Genomic DNA, 26,321 nt, shown 5'->3' with positions numbered 1-26,321 from the left:
AGTGCACTCGTTGTGGCAGTGAGTGCTCAAGTGCTTTTTCTCAGCTGTTCCAGCCTCACAGACCAGCCAGCAGGAAGGCACATGAAGCTCCCAAAATGAGAGCACTCCAGCCAGAGGAGGTCTGACTGACTGGCTTTAGCAGCCCAAGCATCTCCTGAATTATGAGACTGTCCAGCTGGCTTTAAGCCACATTACCCTGCCTGTGCCTGGTTCCTGCTACTGTATCCATCTGCTCAGAACAGGAGCTCAGCATCCAAACACTGAGGAACATTCACACAACACTCCAATAATTCTGAACTTGCAACTGTTGCACTAAACACAGAGGAACAAAAATTGGTACAATTCAGCATGGCAAGCCCATTACCCAGCTCACTGCTGCCTTAAAGGGTATTAACTGAAAGAGTTTATCCATCATATCCAAGTTTTCAGACTGTCTGACCTCCTGAATAGACAGAAGAAATAGCTGGCTGGCAAATGTTCTTGAATAGTCCCAGCTGTACTATAGGGACTATAGAAGTTCCAGGGATATGTTCCAGATCTACTTCAGGCAGTGAAAATATTCTCACAGGTCTCTAGAGTGATTTGGACTGGGATCCAAATGAATACAAAATATTTGTGAAGCCAAGGACAGTTTTACATAAGTAAAACCTCCTATCAATACCAGTCCTTCTGGAACCTTGTAAGGGACGTTTTTTTTGTCTTATCAAGATTATCAGGGTTAAATCTCCTCTGAAAGGGACAGTTCGTGTGCTTTGAGTAACTGATTGTCCCACCACAGCCAATCAGTAGCAGGGTGATAGGAAACATCACCTTCTTTTAGAGTTCGGTGAAAAATTCTGCATCCTTTCACAAAACATGCTCAGAATGACAGGTGCCTTAAAAATTGCCCAGAAATTGTGATCTTTCTGTTTGTAAACATTTTATCTACATCCTGCCTGACTTAAGGGAGTCCTAACCTAACAGCCCATATTAATTGCTGCTGTCAAGAATATCATATATGAGAATGAGGCTGGACATTTAGACCAGGTTTCTGAATTAGTCCTTTTTTTCTCTTTTTTTTTTTTTTTTTTGTGTGTGTTAAGCCCAGCTGGCAACAATGTACCAGCAAAATTACTGAAACCTGGCTCTTGTATTCTTGACTAGGAGCCTCTAAATAAAAAGGAGGCAAAGGCAGATGCAGAGGTAGCACAACTTCTCTTGCACCATTTTCAATGCAGCACTGCTTTGTTGTCCTCAGGACTCCTGAGGAATTCAGATGCACCCTCTCCTAAATGTATTCCATTGACAAAGGGTCTGAGAGGAGTGTTTGCTGTCTGAATTGTCTCCTGTGCACTCAGCTCACCTGAGACGGGGCAAATTAAAGGGTTGTAACCAGTTCTGTGATGGCTTCATGAAGCCATCAGCTCTTAATAAAATGAATTAATCCATATTAAGCAATTGTAATTGAAGCATGAGGATTTTAATAAGCCAGTCAGAGCAACAATCAAATGAGCCTGATCACATTTTTTAAACTGTACATTAGCACACAGACATGTTAGAATGGGAAAATGATACATTTCTGTTTAGTTGTAACTACATTTTTTCATAGTCCCAGATAATATGAAAAGACCTGTTTTAGTCCTTGATACCAATTAACCACTACAGCAGAAGAACTGCAGCTCATTTACAAATAATTTTACTCTGTGTTTTTGAGAACCACCCTCTCCCATACTTAGTATTTTGATAGTATTTTGTATTATTGATAGTATTAGTGCTAGTAATAGTATTTTGCAATATAGCTTATTCCTTCTATGGAAATCCATTCTTCAAACATTCACCTGTACTTTCCAAGAACGTGCTTTTTGCTCTATAGTGTCAGCTGGAGACGAAGATGTTCAGTCAGTCAGTTCCCAAGAGACATGAAGGCAAAAGTGAGGTGCTTGGGTTTGTTAAGGTTAAAGAAAAACAAAAAAATTTGTTGATTTTAGTGGTTGCAAGGAGAAGCTTTTGTTCTGCCTGAATATCACCAGTAATCACTCTCTTTTCTGGATTTGGGCCAAAAGATTTCTCGAATGCCATCTAGGAAAGTGAGACCCAAGACATCCTCATAAATCTCAAGTCATATCATAAACCAGCACCCTATCCCTCCCTTTTGTCACACATGTGGCAGTCTCACTGAGTTATAAATAAGCTTCATAGTGTCATTATGCCCATGGAAATACAGTTTTATATTACATTTACATACAGATTTGCTAATACTCAAATTACATTTGTTCTGCTAGCAAGTCTACTGTAGGAGTGCTGCATGAAAGAGTCAGTAGAGGTTGACATACCTGGATTTGCATCGGTTGGTTGCTCTGCCACATTTTAACAACCTGGTTTTCTGACATCCTTGTATTTCATTATCACAGTCATTAATCCCTTTGTTACTGCAGAACAAAGGAAGATAAATATGTTGCCATGACAACAATGAAACATCTTAATAATTAGCAGACCAATTAGCTGTCTTGGTGAAATGCTGTGACTCAGAGCAGATACTAGGCACTGTGTAATTAGGACTTTGGCTTACTAGAGCAAAAGTGCTGCTGATTCCCACAGGGATCAGCCATACAAATGCATTCTTTTACTTGGTGACATCTCACAACAATTCAGTAGAGGATCTGAAGTGCATGAAGTCTGAAAATTTAAAAGAACTCAAAAAATTTAAAAGAAACCTTGCACCTCAGAAATCATAGATTTGGGGTGTCATATATTGCTTTCGCTTGCATTAACCCAGGTTGTCAAAAATGCAAGAGAAGTTGAAGAGAATTTCTCATGTACTTGTTTCTGGTCAAACAGATGTTGTATAATCAGCTTCACTGTTTCTCCTAAAAAGGCAGTTTAAGCCACTGCTTATGTACAAGAAGGTTTGAACAACAAGGTTTTGAACACTGCTTATGTACAACAAGGTTTGTTGTACACAAGTTTGTTGTACTGCTTACGTACAACAAGGTTTTTCCAATCCCCTCATGGTAGGGGGATTGGAACTGGATCATCTATAAGGTCCTCTCTGACTCAAACTATTCTATGACCCTGTGATCATCTGGGCATTTCAGTAGCACAGCTGTAGATGTGAGGAGCACTCAGAAAGCCCTCTCTGCACAGGTTTCCTCAGCACTGACAGAAGCAGCACTAACACAGGTCTGCCTGGACCTCATTAGGGGTCAAAGATACTAAAAAATAGTCCCTAAACTGCTGCCTGCTCAGGAATTCGTTGCCCTGCATTTTGGGTTGAGTTCAGCCCCTTCCCCACATTTGGCACACTCATGAGCTCTTGTGCTTCTTGGAGGCAAAAGCACAGGAACAGCTGTGAAATTCCCTGAGGACAATATTCTACTTTTCTGACCAGTCAGGGCCTTTTCATTCCTCACTCCATTCCAATGTGGAAATTAGACTCTATGAATTCAGGGAGTTTTAACATTTAAGAGAGAAGAAATTTTTTCCACTTATCTATCTGTAGAGAAAGAAAGGCCAAGTGTGTTACAAGAGGGGTGCACTGCTCATTGCTAAATTTGACATCCAAACACCTGGGGTTTTTTGAGCTACTTCAAGTCTAGACTATGGAGCTCTCCCTGCCCTGTGCTTGTGTTGAGTTAGGGCTGCTCCCTGCACCTAGCAGGGCTCAAACAGCTGAAAGGGGAAAGGTTCTTGTCTATTATTTAATAGCTGCAGATTACCCTCTTGTGTCTCTGCTCAGCTGAACTGCGGCAGTTTTGTGCTTCTTGCCTTCTTCAACCTCTTCACTTACAGCAAAAATACAAATAATATCTATGAAATGAGTCCTGGTTGCTTTCAAATGGACAATTTGCATTTCTGTTTTAAAGAAAGAAACACACAGCTGTGACACCTCTTGTTTTCAGAACACAACACCACAGGGAAACCAAGCAATAAGGCAAGGCTACATGTGGCATTAATAAGCAATTGATTGCAAAAAAGCGGAGGAAATTCTGACAATTGGATTGTTCTTTAATGGCAACCAAGTGTGCTCACAGGAGGAGGTGGTAAGCTTCTGCAGCACAGATTGTTGGGGTAGGGAAGTACCAAGGAAATGTGAAAATGCCTAAAAAATAAACTGGAAAGTGTAGTCATAATGGCATCTGCTGCTGATAAATGCTGTGAAGCTTTTTGTCCAGTGTTTTTATACTACTCTAAGGTTGTATGGCACACCAGGGCTTTGATTTCACTCTTAGTAGGAGCAGCACAACTTTCCATTCAGATTCATGAGCCAAGATAAGCCCATAAGTACACATGTTTGTGTAACATTGTATTCAGAATTGCAAGGAATTTATCTTACTGTTTCTTGCTAGTGGCACAGGAATCAGCTTTCTAATTCACTGCATGGAAGAACGTGAGAACAAAAGGAAGGAAAAAAAAAAAGCAATGGCAGAAAATTGTTGGCAAAACTCTGAAATGCTTTGCAAGAAGAACAAAATATTCCCAGTGCTTCTGGAGAAAGCAGCCTGCACCTCAGTGTAGCAGATACCAAGCAAGTGTACATAAAATGTTGTAGGATGGCAAAGCACTATGCTAAAACCCTCCAGACACAGCTCTGCATTTCCCTTTCAGGTGCCTTTTACGGTCAGCAGTGTGAAGGCTGGTAAATATTTAATTGGAAAACCACCATGGAATGCCTCCAAAAAAGCAGAGAGTACTGAGGAAAATTCTGCAAGTGCTTTTTTTTTTTTTCCTGTTTGACCGTACTTTACTCAGGCCCTGGCAAAGTGGGATCATGCAATGTTGGAACTGTCAACTTGTTCTGTGAAAGAACATGAATTCAGTTTCAACTGCACAGTCTGAAAGCAAAGCTATAAATATATTTATTTCTGGGACAGCTATAAATATATTTATTTCTCACGGGCCAAGAAATTAATTCTGAATGATCATTTCCTCTCAAGGATGCTTGAACACTTGCAAAACACTGAAGGGAGTGTGGAGAGGACTATTTTTTAATTCTTTTAGTCTTTTCACCAAGTTGCTCTTATATTTTTCTATTGAGAGATGGTCTTTCCCAGAGATAACCATGGCTTGCTTTGTGTGTCTGTGTGTGTTTGTGCAGGCACAATTCCTTCAGGAGGCACTTGCCAAGGCAGATGCAGGTGTCCAGTGTTGATTTTAACATGGGGACAGACCCAGTTTTGCAGAGGGGAGAGACCACAACCAGCATTGGGAGAATAAAACCAGAACTCTACAAGCAGAAGTCTGTGGATTCTGATGGGCAACAGGAAGATGTGAAAACATGTGGAAAACTTAACTTCACTCTCCGGTACGATTATGAGAATGAACTTCTGGCTGTCACAATTGTCAAAGCCTTAGATCTGCCTGCTAAAGACTTCACAGGAACATCCGACCCCTACGTGAAGATTTATCTGCTTCCAGATAGGAAAAAGAAGTTTCAGACACGAGTTCACAGAAAGACATTAAATCCAGTCTTTGATGAAACCTTTCAGTTTCCTGTGGCCTATGATCAACTCAGCAACAGGAAATTGCATTTCAGTGTTTATGATTTTGACAGATTTTCTAGACATGACATGATTGGGGAAGTTATTCTTGATAACCTTTTTGAAGTCTCAGATCTCTCCAGGGAAGCCAATGTATGGAAAGACATCCACTGTGCCACCACAGTAAGTAATGTTACAAAAGCATTAACATCATAGTTTCATTTCTCTTTTGCAGTTTTTGGCAGTGTACCCTGTTTATCAGCAGAGTCCAAAATAAAAAACATTTTAAAAGAGGAGCTGTCAATATTTTCCTTTGAGCACAGAGAATAATGCTTGGGAAGATATAAAATTTAATTACCAAAAAAATCTTCTGGGAGCATGCTGTCATCTTTATGGCTCACTGTGTGTATATAAATCACATTTATTAATTAAATGCTACATCATGAAAGTCATTGCTTAGCCAGAACTAATAACATTTTCCTGTTAGCAAAACACCTTGTCCTGCAAAGTGACCATCTATTAAGAAAAAGGGCCCATCCTATCCTGCTCTTGTTAGGAAATTTTCATAGGTTAGAAACCTTGGTAAGGAAAAGAGGCTGAAAATTCTTGAAGTGTAAAATGTTCTCTGCTGACTGCACTCTGCTTAGGGTCCCCAGTAGCTGTATCTGCATCGCTGATGGTTGCTAGGAAAACTCTAGAGGCACAAGCAAGAAGAATTAGGAAATAGAAATTAACTTTTTTATTGTTGCAAGCAAGAAAAAGAGTCTGTGCATGAGTGACAGGATGAATGACAGGCTACCAGAGAACAACAGTCTCCAAATATTGCGTTATTAACCTTAAATTCCAAACTTATCCTCCCTGATGGAGATTTGAAGGGGGGAAAGAAGCCCAAACAGTTAAAATAGTGATGGGTAGGGTGTTTTGGTTTTGGTTTTAGTTTCTTTTCAACTAGCATGCTATTTCTATAGAAGTTTTGCCATCCTTGGTTCTGTGGGTGTATCCAAACAGTGTGACTCATCCCAGGGTTTCAGCACGGGCTGGGTTTCCACAGGGGGGTGAATGGAGGACAGACCAGAGCTACACATCAGTAACAGGAGCTTCACACTGTCCCTTCTCTGCAACCAGAGCTTCACAAGCCTTTTTCACCAAAGGTATTCCTGATGTTCATACCTGCTAGACAGGTCCAGCTCTGCATGATTAGAAGGACAAGGAGCACTGATATGTCCTGGCCAGTTTGAGCATGAGCATTGTGATCCCTGAGGAAAGAGAAATATCAGAGAGTGTCAAATAGTGGAGTAAGTATTCCAAAGTGAATTCACAACAGCAACTATTTATTTCAACTGCTGGGCCTAGCAAACTGCTCTGAACCCTTCAGCACACCTCCAGAAATCTGTGTATGCTTAGTTTGACCAAGCTCAGATTTAAAGTAAATTTAAGAATTGTGTTCTCAAGCTTAAAATTGAATCTGTGTTTAAGGTCTTGGAATAATAGTCAACATAACTGTTTTTAAAAATTTCTTCTAGCTTTGATATTGTGTTTAATACTTTAGTAATTACTTAAAAGCACTGGTCACTGGCACCAGGGGTATCTATGAGATTTTCAACTGATAACTAGAATGGTTTCAGCAAATAATTATCTCTGAACTGTTCATCACTGGTTTTGAGCAGATGGAAATGCCATACCAGGTCATGCATTTGGGCCTGACACTAAAACACATATGGATGAAAATGGTTGCTAAACTTGGCACTGGATCCTGATTCAAGTTTCTTCCTCACTAAGAGTTAAGGTTAAGACTTGCAGTTTTAGTGCCTAACTTGCTCTGCTGGTTTTTCCTCTGTGTCAAGCTTAAAAGAAAGCATGACATTTTTAGATTTCAGCCTTTCAGTCAGTTTAAAGTACCACATGTGTGTGAAAAGGCTGTCTCTACTTAAACTATCAATAACAGGCACATAAAATTGAGATATCTTCTAGTGCTGAGTAACCTCATCAGCTTTCACAAACCTTATCCTATTCTCAGAAAATTATGTAAGAACTTGGCAACTGATTATTTTTTTTTTCCTGGAAAAATTAGGCCTTCCCAGAAGATGTCCAGTAACTGTGTGCAATGCCCTGCCTTGTGTTTTACTTGAACTGTTTTATTAAATAGGGATACAGGCTCCTAGTTTTGTCATTTCAGAAGCTGTAAGTTGAGACAGCCAAACCTTCAAAGGAATAAACACTGTGTGGATGTTAATCAGTGAGGACTCACTGTCTTAAAAGTGATATAAAGTTTACCAAAGTCACTAACTAGCAGTTAAATGACTAGTGATGGTCAGAGCCAACTGAACTTTGATAAACCTTGAAAAGGAAAGATCCAGCTGGTTCTACAGTTGGTGGAAAATCATTCTAATCCAAGCAAATATGCTTTGGTGTTCATAAAGAATCCTTGCAAATCAAGCAGGCTGTGTGAGTGGAAAAGGCCATACCCACCCACCAAAGCCCAGGAACCAAGGTGCCATTCTGCAAATATATTTCTCTCATGCTTTTTACTTTTTCACTTTTACTCTGTTTTGTTGTATGTTCTGAGAAGTTTTTTGTCTCTGTTCAGATGTGATTCCCACACCCAGCGGTCTGCTCGTCCTGTTGCTAAATGATAGATGTGGAAAATAATAGAAGTGATAGATCAAAGAATTAGTCCAAAACTTAAAAAAACAATGGAAGCAGCCTCTCCTCAGCTGTGAATCTTTTACATCTCTTCCACGGTCAAGAATTTTCTACTCAGAAGTTAAATTGAGGGTAAAACCAATTCCTATTAACAGTGTGAAAAGAATCTATTCTTATGACACCAAACTCTGCTGTCTTAAACACTACTAGAGAGATTTACCAAGAAGATGAATTGCAATATTTTGCCTATAAAGGAAATTGCCACAGGAGATCAGGAGATTCTTTGTTATGCAACAAGTATTTGTCAGTAGCTAACATAATTTTTAAAAGATTTCTTGTCCAACCATAAGGAGTTTTTATTGGGTACAGGAAATACACTCTGGGAAAATCAGACTGGATGTTGCATTGAGTCCTTTTGGCTCTAAACCCAATGACTCTGTGTGAATCTACATTTTTAATACACTTTATTTGCTCCTAATAATATTTTGAAATTTTTCTCTAGAAGTGCAGGATTGGCCCACACACACTCATTTTTATTCTCATTATTTTCAGATGCTGATATCTATTCACATTTTGTAGTTTGGGTTTTTGCCTTCATTTCTTCATTCATACTGTTGTTTCTCTGTTTTATTTCTGTGTTGTTGTTGTTTCTATATTGAAAACATACCATGTTTTATAATATGTAGCATGTACCTGTTTTAAGTACAAAAGTATATTCCTTTCTTAAAGTTAGATTATTAATGTAAATTTAGAGTGAAATCAGTAGTGTAGGAAAAGCATCTTGGATATCTGATGTGTGCCCAAATTTTGCTTGAATAGGTGATTGAATTTTCAATTAATAATCCATCATTTGCTTCTGTTCCCCTGATAAATTTTTAAAAAAAGGGAAAAAAAAACCTAAGAGTCAGCTTTGGACTACCTGTGAAGGTTGTTCATTATATTGGAATACTGTAATTCTCACTACACTTGAGAAAATTAATTCATAATATTGGAGGCAAATGAATAATATCAAATGGATTGTTTAATCAATACAAGAGGCTTCTGTTTTTGTCAAGTGCTTGTAAGTTTTGCATACATTTCTTTATCTAAATATAGTGCATACTTTAAAAAAAAATAAAGTAAACTCCCTGTTTTGAATTGCTAATAAACACTTCTAATTAACAAGCACTTTAAAATTTTCTAGGAAAGAAGTCCACTGCTTGTGATCCAACAATTTCTGCATGTAAACATTTACTAGGTTACTATAATACTTATAAAAATTATCACTGCTTTGGAAACTTCCTCTAATGATGCTGCCTAAAGCAATTGGCAAGTGACTGTCAGAAAGCTTTTTTTTTTCTGAAGGTATCCTGTGAAGTCTGTTAGAGTAACCAATTATAGGAAACCATGCAATTGGGAAAAAAATTAAAGCTTAGAATTTAGAGGAAAGCCATTCCCATTTCCAACAGTGGTAGTCTCTTGGGGATCTTAGTCATCAAATTGTCATGTACTTGTACCCTCTTGAATTATCTCCTGTAGACAGATGGAAATTGATTATTATTTAGTTCCCCAACACCAGGCATTTCAGTGCTGCAGTTTGCTCATTTGTGAAGTGGAATGCAAAAGCAGATTTTGTAAGGACATAGTCTTCATGTGCACAACTGATGTTTCTAAAGCAATTGGAATATAATTATTAGCATCTCTGGGAAAGACAGAAGTGCTTAAATGTATATCTTTTCAAATAAGTAGGACAGTAACATTTGTCTCAGCTCATTTATATCAAACTCCTGCCAGAGCAGGAAATAACACAGGTAATTCTGCTGGCTGCTGGCCTCTGTTATGGAAATAGATTCTTCTGATTTCCTCATCAAACAAGAATGAAGCCCACCTCTGAATTTCACCCAGAGCATAATCTTTGCTTTGTTTTCTCCATCTCCCCTGTTTTATAATTGGACAAAGCTTTAGACCTTTCCCTGAGCAAGGAAGTTGTAGTAGAGAACTGGCAGAGGTGTTTTTTGTATCCCAGCCTTGAGGGTTGGTACTTTTAAGGACTTTTAAGGACTGTCCTGTTTCCTTGTGCTCAAAGAGCAGCACTATGAGGAAATGTTTTATCACCAGCAGTGTGGCAGGCCAAGCCCTACAGCTACCCATCTTCATCAGAATGCGCTTAGACCTATGAATGTCTCTGGAAATACACCTGAAAGGTTCAACAGAACCTTAAACAGGTTCTTAAAAGTCCTTAAAGAACCTTAAGTGGGTTCTTAAAAGTCCGTAAAAGACTCAGGGCTTGTCAGTGCAGGAACATTCATCATCTCTGCAAATGGGAGCAGCCCCTTCCAAGGCAAGAACTGCTGGCACTTGCATTTCTGCTCAGGGCCAGTGATAAAAGGGATCCATGTCACCAATGCTGTTGCTGAGCAGGTGAGAGAATACTCTGGATCATTCTTTAAACCTTTTGGAGACCTTCATTTATGATTGGAACTGCTTTAGGTCTGGTTGATAACTAGAAAAGGCGATGGAGAAAGGGTGGGTTTCTGTCCAGTTACTGAAGACAGGGAAGGTTTCTATTTTTATTATTTAATGTTTATTTTCATTTGAAATGACAAATTATTTTAATATTTTGATTTTCTAGAAGCAAAATGCTACTTTCACTCTACCCTAAAGGTAATAAATATTAGGTGAATGAAGGGCATGGTTTCCTCAAGGGATTTTAACATCTCTGCAACTGCAAAGTCTCTTTGCAGACACTGCACTGCAGCTCCAGAAAAACATCTTTCTATGGGGGACCACAGACAATTTGGTTCATTCTCCTGTCACAGCTGGTTCACAGAAGCCCTCTGCTCTAAGCTGCTCTGAGGCAGGAATAGGCAACCCCACAGTGCACCAGACAGATGGTTCTGTACACGGGGAGCAGCACAAGGAGCACCCAGGAGGCTTCCAGGGCATTCTGCAGCCTCAAGGAATTCTCCCTCTGCCATCAGGGCTGCAACCAGCAGCAGAGCTTACCCAGGGCAACCAGGGTGGCAGGCTGAGCCAAGCATCAGCTCCCCACAAGCAGAGGACAGAGCCATTATAGAGCAACAGGCCCCACTGCTTCCATACTGTCCCCCACAGAGACAAGAACAAACACAAACTTAATTGATTCATTTCCCAGGGCAGCAGCTCAATCAGGAGCTGGTGCTGAGAGGAAGCAAAGAGCTGGGTTTGATATGCAAAGAATAACAGGAGATGAAAATAAATATTAGTGGTGGGGACAAGGTTTCCAAAGGGAAATCCCCTCGGGAGGTGGCAGAATTAGCTCTGCAGCCCTAGCCTCACAGAACTTTTAATAATTTCTGTGATAGCAAGGGTACCATCAGATACTAAATGCATAAATGAGAAAACAGACTGGTAGATTTCTTTTCTGTTCTGTGCTATCACCCTTTGAACTTTGCTATATGCTTCAAAAACAGGAATGCCTTAATACATTCTTAGCTAATTTTCTCAGGAGGCAGGACTTCCTTCTCCATCCATCCAACTCCCAACATTCATTGTTATATTTTATCCCTGATTCTTGAAGCTTAATGTCAGTAGTTTTTACTGCAAGGCAGAAATATATATAATATGTTTCTAAACAGAGAAAGAGAAATCTGTGCTATGGGGGAATAATCCTCCTGCAATATTTGAGTAATCCAAAGGTCTCACTCTGCCAACGCATTTTTCTTTACATTTAAATTTAAATTTTCTTTAAATTTACACACAATACAGAACAGTTTTCAGTGTTACTAAAGGAAACAGCTAAAAGTCTAGAGAAGCAAATGCTTGAATACCTTCTTAGGTAGCTAGAAAATTACTGTTATTATTTATTACAGTGGCTTGCTCAAAATACAGCAGGAAAACTGAGAATAAAATTTGCAATTAATTTGGTTAGAAATCAAGTACAAATGGAATTCATGCTGCCATTAGTATTTTTGTTGTGCTACTCTTACATGCAGTCTTTAAAACATCATTCCAATTACAATTAGTAGGAAAGTAGTTCCATATATTAAAATAAGAACTGAATTGTTACTGTGGATTATGATAATATGAATGATAAATAAAGTAGCAACAAGTAATTTTTTTGAGGGAATCTAATTTCTACTGCACTACTCATTATGCAGATACTTGTTATTTTAACCATGGAAATTAATGACAGACTAGTAACAACAAAATCATGTAAATTTTCCAGTTCTGCAGCATTTACATAGTTCATTGTAAGAATAGAGAGCAAGTTGCTGTTTTAAGATTTTGTTTGAATTTCAAAGCTTGAAAAATTAATGGAAATTAATAGGAAACAAACATCAGTGAAAAAATGGTCTGAAGTTCCCTTGTGACTCAGTAATGCAACCTTTTTTCATATATCAGGTCCCTATAAGCTTTTCACCCCTGCTGTCATAGGAAATCAGTTAAGATGTTGGCACAGAAGACGGAGACTATGAAAGTCATAGAAAGTATCAGTATAGGCAATAAACAGTTTTCCTGTTCAATTTCAGAGTATTTCTACCTGAGTAGAACCACCCTGAACATGGAAGGATCCATAACCACCTTCCCCACTGAACTTGTGGGGGTTCCTAGTTAGAAGTTGTCTCTTTTATTGAATTTTGTGGAGACTACTGAGAAAATTAATTGGCAGCAAAGCTTTTTCCAGCAACAGTAGTTCAAAAACCTCGATCAGTTTAATTGATGCTCCCCTACAAGTTCTCCAAACTTCTCTTCTTATCCCTTCCCTTTTATCCATATTGTGAGTGGGGAGCACAGCCTCTGTAGAAATGCTGCAATTTTTACAGACATGTGTGTAGAAATGAGAGCACTGGTGTCCATTGGGTATGATAACAAATAGAATAGAATAAGAATTTTTTTTTTTCTGACTGCGCCAACTCCTGGACTAATTTCCCAGGAGCCCACAAAGCAGAGAATGTGGACAAATCCTAATGGATCCATCCTAATGGAAGTAATGGAAAAATATTATTAGCACATTCATTCACATGGTTGCTAACATGGGATGAGAATTATGCTAATTTTAAAAATCTGCATTCTGTAGCTCAAAACCCACTAAGTTCATCAGAATAACTGGTATGTGCTTGTGAGACCATTTTTTTAAATTTGTTTTATTTTGTTCTAGACCCACCAAACCAGAAAATGAATGGGGTAGAGGTAAAAGGGTAGCTTTGAAAGTAGCTGAAGCTAGTAGAGTTCATGGCACTGTTCATGTAGTGGCTGGGAAGGGAAATATTTCACAGGGAAATAAGTGAAGGAGAGATTTGAGGTGTCAACAGAAGCTTCCATTTGCATAAGTGCAGCTGTGCTCGATGCTGGTTTTTCTGTACCTGTTATTGGAAGCCAGTGGGAGGCAATCATTACAAGAATCCATGAAGCTGGCTGTTAATTGAAACCCAAATTTAGTTCAAGAAGAAAAAGAAAAAATCAAAATAAGTCTATGAAAAAGATGAAGTGTCATGGGACTTAAGTCATGTGCAATTTTCATAAAATATGTGATACATGTAAGGCAATCTGAGGATGATTTTAAAATATGCACAAATCACAACCACTGGATTGTGTCCTGTGAGTAGTGTTTTGTTTGAGGCACACTGTGATGCAGATGTGGTTATTGGTGGCAGTCTGTGCCTTGGTTTTTCAGGTTTGCTTGTACTGAAGGGCTCCTGTGAGACTACTACTGTCAACCTAATTATCTAGTGAATTATAAAGTGAAAAAACTTATCAATTTTCCATAGCATTGCGATTCTAAATTAAATTTGATGCCATATTTAAATCTCAACTAAAATGAATAATGTTTAAGGATCCGGGGAATTTTAAAATGTTACTCATCATAATTAATGTGATTAACAAAGACTGTCATGAGAAGTTAAAAAAAACCATAAAAAACCAAAGTCATTATGTTTATAATCTAGGTCTGAATCTGTGTTTTCAGCTCCAAATTTATGAATTTCTAATGCTCAAATTGACAATAAAAGTGTGTGTATGAAAATGAGATATCTCAGACAATTTTCAATACCCAGTTTCTTATACTATAATTATGTAGGTACCATTTTAATCTTAATTCTTCCAATGAACATTTAGAACTTCACACATTCACACTCTAGTATGAAAAAAGATCACCAGTCTTGGCAGATCCTCAGAGCAGAAACTGCTTTTGTCTGCCCCTCAAAAATGCAGAGTAACAACAGAGTGAGTTTGGCAAGTATTTTGAGCAATGCTTCTTTCAAAGTATTTTAAAATATCAGTACATAGTCTGTATTCTGCTTTATCAGTAGAGCTCACACAAACCTTTGAGTGTCTACCCAATTCTTCTTCAAAAAGAAATAATAGAACACTCATGTTCATACTCCCATCTTCAAAAATTATTTTTTTCCCTATTCACCTACACAAGCCATCTCTCCGAAGAAGAAAATATTAGATCTTTTTATGAGCTACCCATGGTGTTTCATGATCCAACCCATTTTCATCACCTTTCTCTACATAGACCTGAGGTAACTTTGAACCACTAAATCTCAGGGAACTCCATTTTCTTTTCAAACAAAAGAGTGAGATTTGCTTGATATATGGACATGAGAAACAACCACCAGACTCTAAATTCAGAGAGCAATGCCAGTAGGAGAAGCTCTGCTTGAAACAGTGTTCACATATGTAAGAACTGTAAAATTTAATACATCACTTGCCATTGTAACAAATGAGTGGAAATAATTGCCATTCAATTGTTCAAGTTTTGTTTGTTTTCTGAAATAGAAAATTTGGTTTAGCAATTTAGTCTCTGGAACAAAATTCTGCACTCTTTGTGGCAAAGAAAGGGAGAGGTCAAATAGCTGTATTTGTCCTGTGTGAACTGAATGGGCCCAATCATTTTGAAATTCTGGGAAATCTGAAATTCTGACAAGCATGAAATTTGCCCACAGTGCATGGTTACATGCTTATCAAACTAGTACTTGTCAAAACAAAATCCCAGCAAAATGACTGAACTTGTGAATTGACCAACCTGCACAAAAGTCAATATTTTATTACCACTGCAACAGAGACTTTAAAGCTATTCCAAAAGTGTATTCTTCAATCTAGTCTGCAATGCAGGGGGGGAAAAAAATAACAAAACAAAATACAAAAAGACTCAGACCCTGAAGCATGTGATTAAGTTCATCTTTACTCAAGAAAGATGTGAAATACTTGTTTCAATTTAGACAGAGTATTAGCCTGGAGGAAGTCAATAAAACTGTTCACAGCTGCTGAAGAATGAGAACAAGAAGCCCAGTCTTGTCTTGTAACAGTAAACAATATATTTGTCATCTACACAGCAATCATTATTTTAATATGTTTCATTTAAAAATATATTATATTTGCCTTCTGATGCTAGAACAGCTGTACAATAAATCCAGCAGCTCTCAAACAAATTTGTGCTCTCAGAGTAACTGTAGGTTAGACAGATAAAATACTGAAGCTGAGATGTAAAAAATAAGCTTTTTAGTATTAGTCCAAAAATAGAAGTCCTTTGAGATCCCATGAGCATGTTTGAGAGTGGCTGCCTTACAGAGTGTCTTCGTAACATGCCCCTTACAAACTCGTATCCTAAGTTCTTAATGTGCAATTTTTTGGAGGGTCGGGAGGTAGATGTAGTTAAAATTTAGAACAGGAAAAATTTAGAACATAAAACACATCTCGAAACTTAAACCTTTGTGGTGCTAGGATAATTGTATAGCTGAGAAAAGGAAAAAATAAGAACTGGTAGAAACTCCCTTAGGTTACACACCTCAAGTATTGTAGTATCTAAAGTGTATGGCAACATCTTATTTAAAGAGTACTTAGCACATGGTCTCAATATAGAAACTGTTATTAAAATTTATATGGGACCTATCCATCCTTCTGAGTATATTATCCTCCAAAAAGTTGTCGTTGATCCAGAAAAGCTGTAGGTGCCACTCCTTTACTTTGCTTTTCTTCTGAAACAGAACAACCTCCCAAAGCACATTGAGAGCAGTAAAGAGAGCAACTTTTACGAGCATGTTCTTCTTTTTGAAGCACTTTGACAGGACTAGCTTTCTATACACATATCTGTGCAGAAGTTATTCTCCTACATAAATTCCAGTGTCTAAAGGGCATGTAAATGTGCCTGATCTAAATATTCCATCGGATTTCTTTCTATTTGCGCTGATGGACTATGAGTGTTTTCAAAAGCAGAACTCGACATTCTACTTCCAGCACCTTTTCATTTGTGTTAATTCAACCCAAAAATATCAGGAATCCAGAAAGTTTTGTCTCTGATTTTGTTTTAATTTCTCAGTTTAGTAATTGAAGATCTTATCTCTAAACTATTATTTTGTTGTTACTCCTGCTATACTTTACAGAAATAATTTTTGAAAATTGCTTGTGGTGGTATCTTCAGAAGCATCTGAGGCTGCAAAAGAAGCCTCTCTCTGTGTTAAAAAAATATATTACAGTTTTGCATGATCTGAACTGAATTTGGGTAGCATGATCAGGTTTCTAATAATTGCTATTCTTTTTCAGGAAAGCATAGATTTGGGTGAGATCATGTTTTCCCTTTGTTATTTGCCTACTGCTGGGAGAATGACTTTGACAGTCATCAAATGTCGGAATCTCAAAGCGATGGATATAACGGGTGCATCAGGTGAATCTATTTCTTTTTAAAAAGGCAGAGTCCTTTCAGGAAGGGGATGAGTGAGAGCTCCTTGGGTTTTGTGTGTCTAACATGGCTGGGGGATGGAAGTAGCAGAGAATTAACAGACCCTGTTTGGATGGACTGGCAGCCAGTGCGTCTGTTCGGAATGGCTGTACCTTTCCTTTGCATTTACAGCATGATGTGTTTTCCAGGGTCACTCAAATCTTTGCAACCTTTTACCTTAGCAGTATAACATTCCTACCACAAATATTGTTCTTCTGCTACCATTTGAATGGCTTTGAGTCCCAATGCATGAGCTGATTATCTGTTACTCAGATCCGTACGTCAAAGTGTCACTGATGTGCGAGGGACGGAGGCTGAAAAAGAGGAAAACAACCACAAAGAAGAACACACTGAATCCTGTTTATAATGAGGCCATCATCTTTGATATCCCTCCAGAGAATGTGGACCAGGTCAGCCTCTCCATTGCAGTGATGGATTATGACAGGTAAGCACAGTTCACTTTCTGACCAGAGACAATTCCTGATCACTGCGAGCGACTGCTTTCTGCCTTGAGCTTATGAGCAGCTTCAGTGTCACAAAAGCCTTGGGGCTTTTTCATGAATAAGTTTAAAGCTTCCACACCTTTTAAAGCACATGGCTTTTCATCTGTGTCATAAATGACTGAGATGAGGAAGAAATATGGCTCAATTTTCTTCTAAGCCACTAGGCCTGACATACATTTCTAGGGGCTGGACTATGTGCAAACTTTATAAATCAGGTCTTCTAGCTTTAAAAAGTCCCTCACACTTCTAATTTCTATTTAAATAACAGGTGTTTGAAACCAAAGAAAATTTCAATGACTAAAAAGGAATTAAATTCTAATTATGTTATTGAACTAAGTCGTTTATTATTTCCTTGACTGATTCAGTGAAAAAACCTTTCAATGTGTAACCTTCAATATGGAACCTTTGGGTTCAGCACTCACTGATAACTTGTCTTAGGCAAATGATCTATGGCTTCACTGAGAACTGACAGGAAAAGACTCTTGCCTTGAGTGGCTCAGGGACTGCAGGTTGATCAAGACTGTGACTGACAGAATCCTGCCCAAGCCAAGTCTGCTGCATTCAAGTGCTATTAGTAATGAGCTCTTGAGATTGCAGGGCAAATAAACAGTGAAAGTCCAATTTAGTAACATCACCCTTCAGACTGTTTTCCCTTGCCATCAGATTTCTGGTTGTTCTCCAAGCTCTGCCAGGAAGACTTTCTCACTCAGACGTGAGAGTGGCACCGTAGTGCCATTAGCAGGGAAGGAGCACAGCAGCTTGAACACTTCCAGTCCTCCTCAGCTCCTCCCTTCCCAGCACTTGCTAAGGGGAAATTGGAAAGCATTATTCTAAAGTACATAGAGTCAAGGTACAGAAAATTACTTTCTGGTGTTCCTCAACCAGTTTGTGGCACTGTGAGGAGCACGAAGTATTAAGGTATAGCCTATTACAACTATGACTCTTACCTTTTACAATTTTGACTGAACTTCTAAAGATCACAACAGCTAGAGCTAAGAAATAGTTTATGAAATTATGTCTGAAGCATTGCAGCAGGAAATGTATTCCCCACCATTTTCCTTCACCTTCCTCTCTCACAAAATTCAAGCGTGTTTTCCTTCAGATAATTTTGTGTATTATGCTTCTTTTCTGTCCTTGTGTCCTTTGGGTTGCAACCTTTTAATGGCAAGGATTATTGTTTTCATTGCTATTTTTATTGCTGCTAGAAGCACTCTGGTCGTGGCTGGAGGTTTTTGATGTTACCATTACAGAATTTAATATTACTACACTACCATTACAACTAATATCTGTAATAAATGATGCGAAAACTTTGGTCATGTATTCTGTGCCACACCAAGCCAGTAAAGAGGATTGCATATCAGATGTTATTAAACCTATTTTTTATTAAAAATTAATTCTTTCTCACTCTGAAATTCTCAGGGTAGGGCACAATGAGGTCATTGGAGTATGCCGGACAGGAATTGATGCCGAAGGCCTTGGAAGAGATCACTGGAATGAAATGTTGGCTTACCCACGTAAACCAATAACTCACTGGCACCCACTACTAGAGGTAAGAAGTAGCAAAATTTTCTGCTTGATATTGAATAGCTTTGCCCCTCACATTTATGAGCTTTTGAGAATCATGAAAATCATTGCAGCACCTGTAGAGCAGGTAGAAGATCATTAGCACAGCCTACATCTAGTTGTATGGGTTTATCTATCATTTAAAAGGGCCATTTCAACAGTTTCCACGATGCTCTGATGGCATTGTAAGATTAATTTAGGCATTTTAAACTCCCCGAGATAAAGAGCTTACAGCTACTTAGAAGAGATCATTTGCAAAAATTTCAAAAGCAATCATTTCCTATTCAAAAATCTTTAGCATAAGCTGCTGTTGCTAAAACATTAATCTGTAACTGGCCTGCAAATTAGGCTAAATTGTGGCGACATACCAGCAGCTCCCTCCAGAGTTATTCAACAGATGCTTACTGGAAGCTTTTTCAAATGTAGGGGAGATTATATCTACAAGTCCCTGGGCTTGGTCTCCCTCTGCGATCTGCTGTGGCCGCACATTGTTGGTGCTCTGTACACAAAAATCCTCACAGCTCTGGACTCAGGAAGACACATATTGAAGCCTTAGGAAGCAGCAGGGGCACAGAGGGGCTGTTTAGCCCATCACAAAAGCAATCTGTAGAAAAATGATTTGCTGCCTGAGGCCATGTGATTCCCCCACTCTGTAGCACATGGATACACAACATCTCCTGTGAGAGGTAGCAAAAGCATATCAAGGGTTCAGTAAATCACCACGAAGAGTGTGGGGGCAAGAAAACTGAGTCAAGGAAGTGTCTTTTAGAGGTTCATGGCTCTGTCTGGTCTATGTAAGTTAGGAGACAGAGGTTCCACCCCTGTTGGTGAAATAAACCATTCCTGTGAAATGAGTCAGAGCGTTTTTAGAAGGTCACTTCGGAAATTTTCATTCCATTATTAGTTCTCCTGGGGGCTTTGACACCAGAGACTTTGATCCAGAGACTAAAAAGGGTCTGGATGTGATCTGGATTCTTTTCTGAGAGAGTCTCTCATCCTCTGAAATGAGTGTGATGCACAGCCAGATGTGATGACATTTGTAACAATAACACTTTTCTTGCAGCTACCTGGCCGAGCAACCAGTTTTGACAGCCAGGGATCCTGTTCCTCACCCAAACCACCGCTCACGCCCTAGGAGCCAGAATGGATCCATCCTGCTCAGTGTCCAAAGCTCCCCCCTAGCTCACATCCACATCAACAGAAGGTTTGCATTCTGCACATGAACTGTATCCATATTTTTTTATCAAAATGCATCTTTCCTATTCCAAGTCTTATATGACAGTTTATAATAATTTGTTAAAGCGTGAATGAAGGTGACTTGAGTCAAATATAACCCTTCCTTGTGCAAATTCATTCACCTGTTTTATCTCTAGCATGTATCCAGGGTCATATTCAAGCAGTGGTTTGATGGGGCCTGTATCTTTTCAGAGGCAAAGAAACCAGAAAAAAAGATCCCTTAAGTAATTCAAAACTACTGCAAATTTTAACACCTAATTCTTTTGAGTAAATAGTCATATACAGCTCATGTAGTAAATTCCTTCTAAATTGCACTAAAATCTCTATGACTTTGCAAGATAGCACTTCAAACTGAATGTTGCATGAAAAAAACAACTGTTGTCATGTTTTGAGTAGCTGGAAGATCAGTTCATTCCTTGGGCAGGGAGGAAGGGCTGATTTAAAGCCCACTGGGACCAATGAGGCACATCTACTGACTTCAGTGGGTTTTAGTGCAGCCCTTCTGAAACAGGTATGAGAACTGGATCTATGCAGTTATAACCTTCCAGCACTCATGATGACAGCTGCATCTCCACAGAAGTCAAACTGCAGAGGAGAGAAGGCTCAGACGTAAAGGAATTGACTTAATGTGATTTATCTCTTCACAAAATTGACCAAATATTGCAGTTCCCCACGACATTTCTGTGATTCTTGATTTAATGTGACAGACTTAGATTTCTTTGAAGTTATTTTGACTGAGTGCACAGCACACATGGAATTTCGTTTCTGGTTGCTGGCTGAGTGCCTCTAGACACATATGCTAAATATGAATTTGAGATGTGTTTTCTGTCAGTCTAAGGAGAGACAAATCGAAATGTGACTATTTTACAAGCAAGCAAACTCATTTATTAGAATACACAGTGACAGCAAATGCAAAAATCTATTTGCTGTAGTCAGATACTTTAAAACCTAGAAGAGAACTACATATTATTTTGTGGATTTATCTCCAAACACTGCAGTTTACCTCAATCAGATAAATCAGATAATTACTTCATTTTTTCTTTTCTTTCTTTCTGTGAAGAGTGTAGCACAGACAGTATGATTGGGTCTGAGGTTTTGAAAGCCCAACTGCAATTAGAAAAAGTTAGGAGGTGGTACTTTTTGTATCTTTGCAATATATATGATGAAAACAGAGGACACAGTGTTTTTCAAAAGAAGCATTTTACAGAAGTGCCATGCAGGAGAAAAACTACACAAGAAGACTGATTTATGATAATGAAGGATATTTTGAGAATTCATCTGGATTGAAGGGAAAAGGTCATTTTGGCAAACTTCTGAAGTACCATTTTGAGTTGGTTTAGCCTGGCTGACACAAAATATGTTCCTGAAGATCCAGTCCCTCCATGTCACTGAGTGATCTCTAAGACAGATAAAAATACCTTTAAGTGTCTTAAACTGCTCCAGAAAAGCAGGGCTGGTCTTAACATTACAGGTGTATCTAAGTCAGAAAAAGAGGCACTTTTATACCTTGCCTCCTGTGCCTATGAACACAGCAAGCAAGCAAATAAGTATAAAAATCAGTCTCTCAGACAGTCTTTACAAATAAGGGGGAAAAAAAGAAAATAAAAGAAAGTAAATAGGGAAAAAATCAAAGGCTCCAGCCCGAGTTTTTGAATCCCCGTTTCAGGTTGTTTTTCATGGCCTCTAGGCAGAAATGGTTTCTCCCAGAGAGGATTGGTAATGTTGAACTCTGATCCTCCCTGCTTAAGATTGTATTTTCATCACCATAAATACAGAGCAGCCTTGCAGAATTTCATTCCTCCTTTTGCTCTGGATGAGTAATTTTTTTAATAGGAGAACAAACTCTCCTCTGTGAGGTTTTTTTCCCCCTCCCATCATTGTTATCCTAACAAAATTCTGTGGCCTAGATAATTTTCAACATGATTCTGCAAGGCTGACATAGAAACAGATATATATGTGTATATATATGTATGGAGATTGAAAAACTATTTTATGTATACATTTATCTTAATATAAATTATATCAACAGTGGCCTTTGTGGCCTAGAGAATACTTTTTGTAATGTGGTACTGTAAGAGTTAATTAAATATTCTTTGCACTTTTTTGCACCTAATATCCAAAAAGCGAACAAATTCACGATCAAATGTAGCATAAGTGTTCAGCGATGAGCAACATCTTTTTACCTATTTTACTGTTCTCTGCGTATCCTGTGTGTTTCATCATAGGTAGTAAGGTATTTCAAGATTCATTTTCTTAAATTTTAATTGCTGTCAAATACCAAAGGCTCTGCTTGTGACCCCTTGTTGTGTTTTTTTTAGTATTGTTAATAACAACAGTGAATGACTTCTGTGTCTAAACCTGATTGATGGGTGCTCTGCATCTAGGAGAAATCAGGCTGCAAAATCATCTGGGCATCTAGCTTCAAAAATTATACCTTAAGTATTTATCTTTATTCTCTTAGCAGTGATTAATAGAACTAGTGAAAAAGATATTTTTTTCTCCATTTTCTCCATCCTGTCAAAAGACAGGATATGTATTTAGCATAACCATCCATTGGCTTTAGAACCTGGTTCACAAGTTACTCCCAGTGACATCACAAAAGCACCAAGGAAGAGTTAGCACAGTTTAAGTCAAGGAATGTGTTTCTTGATGCATATCTTTATTAAAGAATTCTAAATATTTTAATTTGGAAAATTGGATTGGTTGGAAGTTCTCTCTCCCATCCTGATTTTTTTTCCCTGCTTATCTGCATTTCTCCCATATCTTATTCATTACCGTGATTTGGGAAAAAGCAAATGTGGCAAAAGGCTGGCTTAAAATATATTGCTGTACTTTTACAACAGTTAGAAAATCTTCCTTTCCTAAAGACCTAAGTTATTTTGCTTGAAGCAGTTTACTGGAAACAGCACCAGTACTTAAGAATTGTATTTGCATGGCCTGGATTTCTTTATATTCTCACACTTCACAGCTGAGCACAAGCTCACCAAGATTTAAGTGTTTTTCTGCACTCCATGACCTCAACTTTGGATTCCAGCATTTTACAGTCCTGCTGACATGGCCCTTCCCCTCACCCTTCCAGCAGCTCCTTCCTCACCATCTTTTGTCTGTGCTGGTCTTAGGGATATGAATATTGGTCAGAGATAAAGTGGCCAGCAACTTCCCCTGCGAATTTTTATCTTCAATGAATGAAATTCTTTGGACTACTTATACCTAAGTAACAAAATTATACATTTTTCTTAAAGAATCACCACCACTTGCAATATTTTTGAAGAAAATATTGAACTACCAATAAATGTTTTCATTGGGTTGATTTTTTTCAAGGGAAAGAGCAGTTACCTAATTTCTTTCTGTGGATGCATTTTTGGAGCAATATTAAGAAAAAAGTTTAGTTACAAGACTAATTTGATCCATCCTTTTCCCCTTTTTCTCAGCTTTTTAATTGGATTCAATGCAATCCCTTTAAAAATTTTTAACATGATGATGTACAACATATACATGATAGTCTAGTTACAAGATTGTTTTGCTATCTCTTTTTTATAAACTTGTGTATGTACTAACTTTTTATTATACTCCGTTCATTTAACAGGCTTTATACATCTGAAATAATTTGTCTGTATTTTTTGAGTGAGAAAACATTCAAAATTTCAGAACTCAGTAATAGAGTTCTTCTTCTGCTGAAAATGTAACATTTTTCAGAAATCCATAAATGTGCCTGCCAAATTTGAAAATCACCTTATTTGAGCATGCCAAAACTTAGGTTTGCACATACAAGTACTTGCACTTGCTGGATGTACAATCACTGTTATTTAGCACTTCTGATACAACAGAACCCTCACAGCTAATCAGAAATACATTTCAGTTCATGATAAACACTTGACAAATCTGTACTGAGTGACAGTTCCTTGACCTGAGAAGTTCATATGACATTATTTCTACAAATGAATAGGCTTGAAAATTTGGTAACTGTTAAGATATGATGTATAAGTTAATCAATGAGATGACTTTTGGGCAAAGTTCATGCAATATGTGTTGGACCATCCAAAATATGGATAAAATATGCCATATATATGTGAAATATTAATGCAGGTTTTGATGGGACATTTTCTCTCTCTTTCTCACCACAGCAGACACTCAGTTTAGCTCAAGATTCACTTTCATTTAGCTTCTGAGTCTTGCCAGTCTAAACTGCGCTCTCTGAAAACAGCTAAATTATGGCACAGAGCAGACCAAGAACTAGGAAATGATGAAGGAAAATGTGGCAGTAGACACAAAGCTGTTCCATGCATCTGCAAATGCCCTGAAATTGAAACCTTCCTCCTGAAACTGGAATAATTCCAGTAGTTTTACCACTTGTACTTTCTTTCTCTGCTGTAAAACAGGACAAAAGAAGCACATTCCTGAAGAAGCATCAGCATTAAGCATAGGAATTTATTGAGGTGCTGATCACAGCCATTTGCCTTTTCCAAGGCAAATAATACCTTAACTTCTAAAAGTGTCTTTTGTTTACTCGTTTAGAGGAATAAATATCTCCTGCACAAGGCACTTTTCCTTAACCCTGGAAAATGGCAGGTTTTTAACAGCATGAAGGAAGCCAGGAGCTAGAAATATAAGAGAAAGCGAAGCTGCAGGTGGGATTTGAATTTCACAGGGCAATCTGGTCAGGAAAATGGAACTAACACCTTCAATCTTGTGCTGAGTGCTAAGGGATGCTTGATGATAGCAGGTGCTCAGGGCTGTGATTTGATGTTTTATCTGATAGCACTTCTACAATGTTGCTGTTGCTGGGAAACCTCTTTGCAGGCTCAGAGAGGAGAATGCCTCTGCTATTGCCACGTGAATTTTTTTTCCACCCAAGTGTAGACTGTGATTCTTGTGTTCCATGGGGCACAGTCCCCTGGAAGGGCACAAAGCATGTTGAATTTGCAGAACAGGAAAAATCAATTTGGGACTGTGCCATCATGGGGACTAGTCACTTTGTTGGTATTAAAGACAAGCGTTTGTGCCTTGCTGATCCAAGGGAGGACATTTCTTGCAGCACTCTGTGGCTGAGCCATGCTGATGCTATTGAAGATCCTCAGTACCAACATTGTCAAAATATAACCAATACATATAAATACAGCTTAAATAGGTGGCCAGAACACCAAAGCTCCCTCCTGTGGAAAAGGAATGATGATTCCCTGAAAAATAAATCAAGGCAGTATGTTCTGGAAGTTGGATCTGCAGGTAATCTCAGAGCTGCTGTGATGAAAGTGGAGCTGCTCTGTAATAATTTATGAATACAATATGTTGAGTTGACTATTGGTCCTGAGCTAGGTGAGTTCAAAAAAATCTACTTTAGGGAAAAACAGGCAGAAAATGTTTGACACGGGAGTGTATCTCAGGAGCAAATGAGTTGTATAAAATGTTAATGTCCATCTTGGTGGCCTGGGAGAGTCTGCTGATGCTATATCCAGTCTGAAAAATGCATCTCATCTAAAATGGAGAAATCCCGAGCAGGCATAGGGGAAAAGGCACAGGAAAGATCAAGAGATTTGATTCAGAGCACACAAGATTTATGTCTGAGCAGGCAGGGGATGCAAGCTGGTACTGTGGTTCACAGAGAAAAAAAGCTTGGTTGCTCTCCCATGAATGGGTGGGAAAGCTTGAGACAGAACAAATATACATATAGACTGTTATTTTCAATTCCATTTATTTGAAATATTTAAGTTTGCATATTTAAGATTAAATATTTAAATAGCATTCTATTTTTAATGAAGTGGAGTACTCACAGGCTCTCTAAAAGAAAAGCTGCACATTCATTCAGACTGCCTGCGTTGGCACAGCTAAGTCAGACACAGTGTCCCAAAGCCCAGCAAAAATTAAAGAATTGTGAAATCCTGCCTCTCCCCTAGAGAGGTGAAGTCAGGAAACCTGACATAAAAAAATGACTGAAGACACACCAAGGAAAGGATGAGGGCAGAGCTATTTCATCACAACTTCAGGGTTCACAAAGAGTGCCAGAAACATGTTTTCATGGCAGCAACCTGCCTTTTATACAATTTTCCTCTCTTTCAAAATACAAGCATTTAAGTGTCTTTGAGAGATTGCTTTTAAACAGTTTGGGACATTTTCATACCTTACAAATTCAAGGCCCTGAAGTAAAGTAAATCCATGCATCCATCCATGAGGAAAATAAAGTAAAATTTAAACAAGAGTGGGGAATAAAAACTTTCTGAACAATAAATAAAGCTCTAGAACATG

General features: G+C 38.3%; 1 protein-coding gene across 1 annotated transcript in view; it reads left to right on the top strand.

Annotated features, from left to right (window-relative positions):
* SYT10 (synaptotagmin 10) overlaps positions 1-26,067 on the top strand; it is a 40,358-nt gene extending 14,291 nt beyond the window's left edge. The window contains exons 3-7 of the mRNA XM_074539092.1: positions 5,075-5,639; positions 16,605-16,725; positions 17,053-17,224; positions 18,702-18,831; positions 19,909-26,067. Of these exons, the coding sequence (XP_074395193.1) occupies positions 5,075-5,639; positions 16,605-16,725; positions 17,053-17,224; positions 18,702-18,831; positions 19,909-19,980 (1,060 nt within the window). The 3' untranslated portion in view covers positions 19,981-26,067. The remainder of the gene's footprint in view (positions 1-5,074; positions 5,640-16,604; positions 16,726-17,052; positions 17,225-18,701; positions 18,832-19,908) is intronic.
* The last annotated feature ends 254 nt before the right edge of the window (positions 26,068-26,321 follow it).

Source organism: Zonotrichia albicollis, chromosome 4 (assembly GCF_047830755.1).
Source record: "Zonotrichia albicollis isolate bZonAlb1 chromosome 4, bZonAlb1.hap1, whole genome shotgun sequence".
Lineage (NCBI taxonomy): Eukaryota > Metazoa > Chordata > Aves > Passeriformes > Passerellidae > Zonotrichia > Zonotrichia albicollis.
The sequence above is the reverse complement of the archived record's forward strand: the minus strand, read 5'-3'. Positions and strand labels throughout refer to the sequence as shown.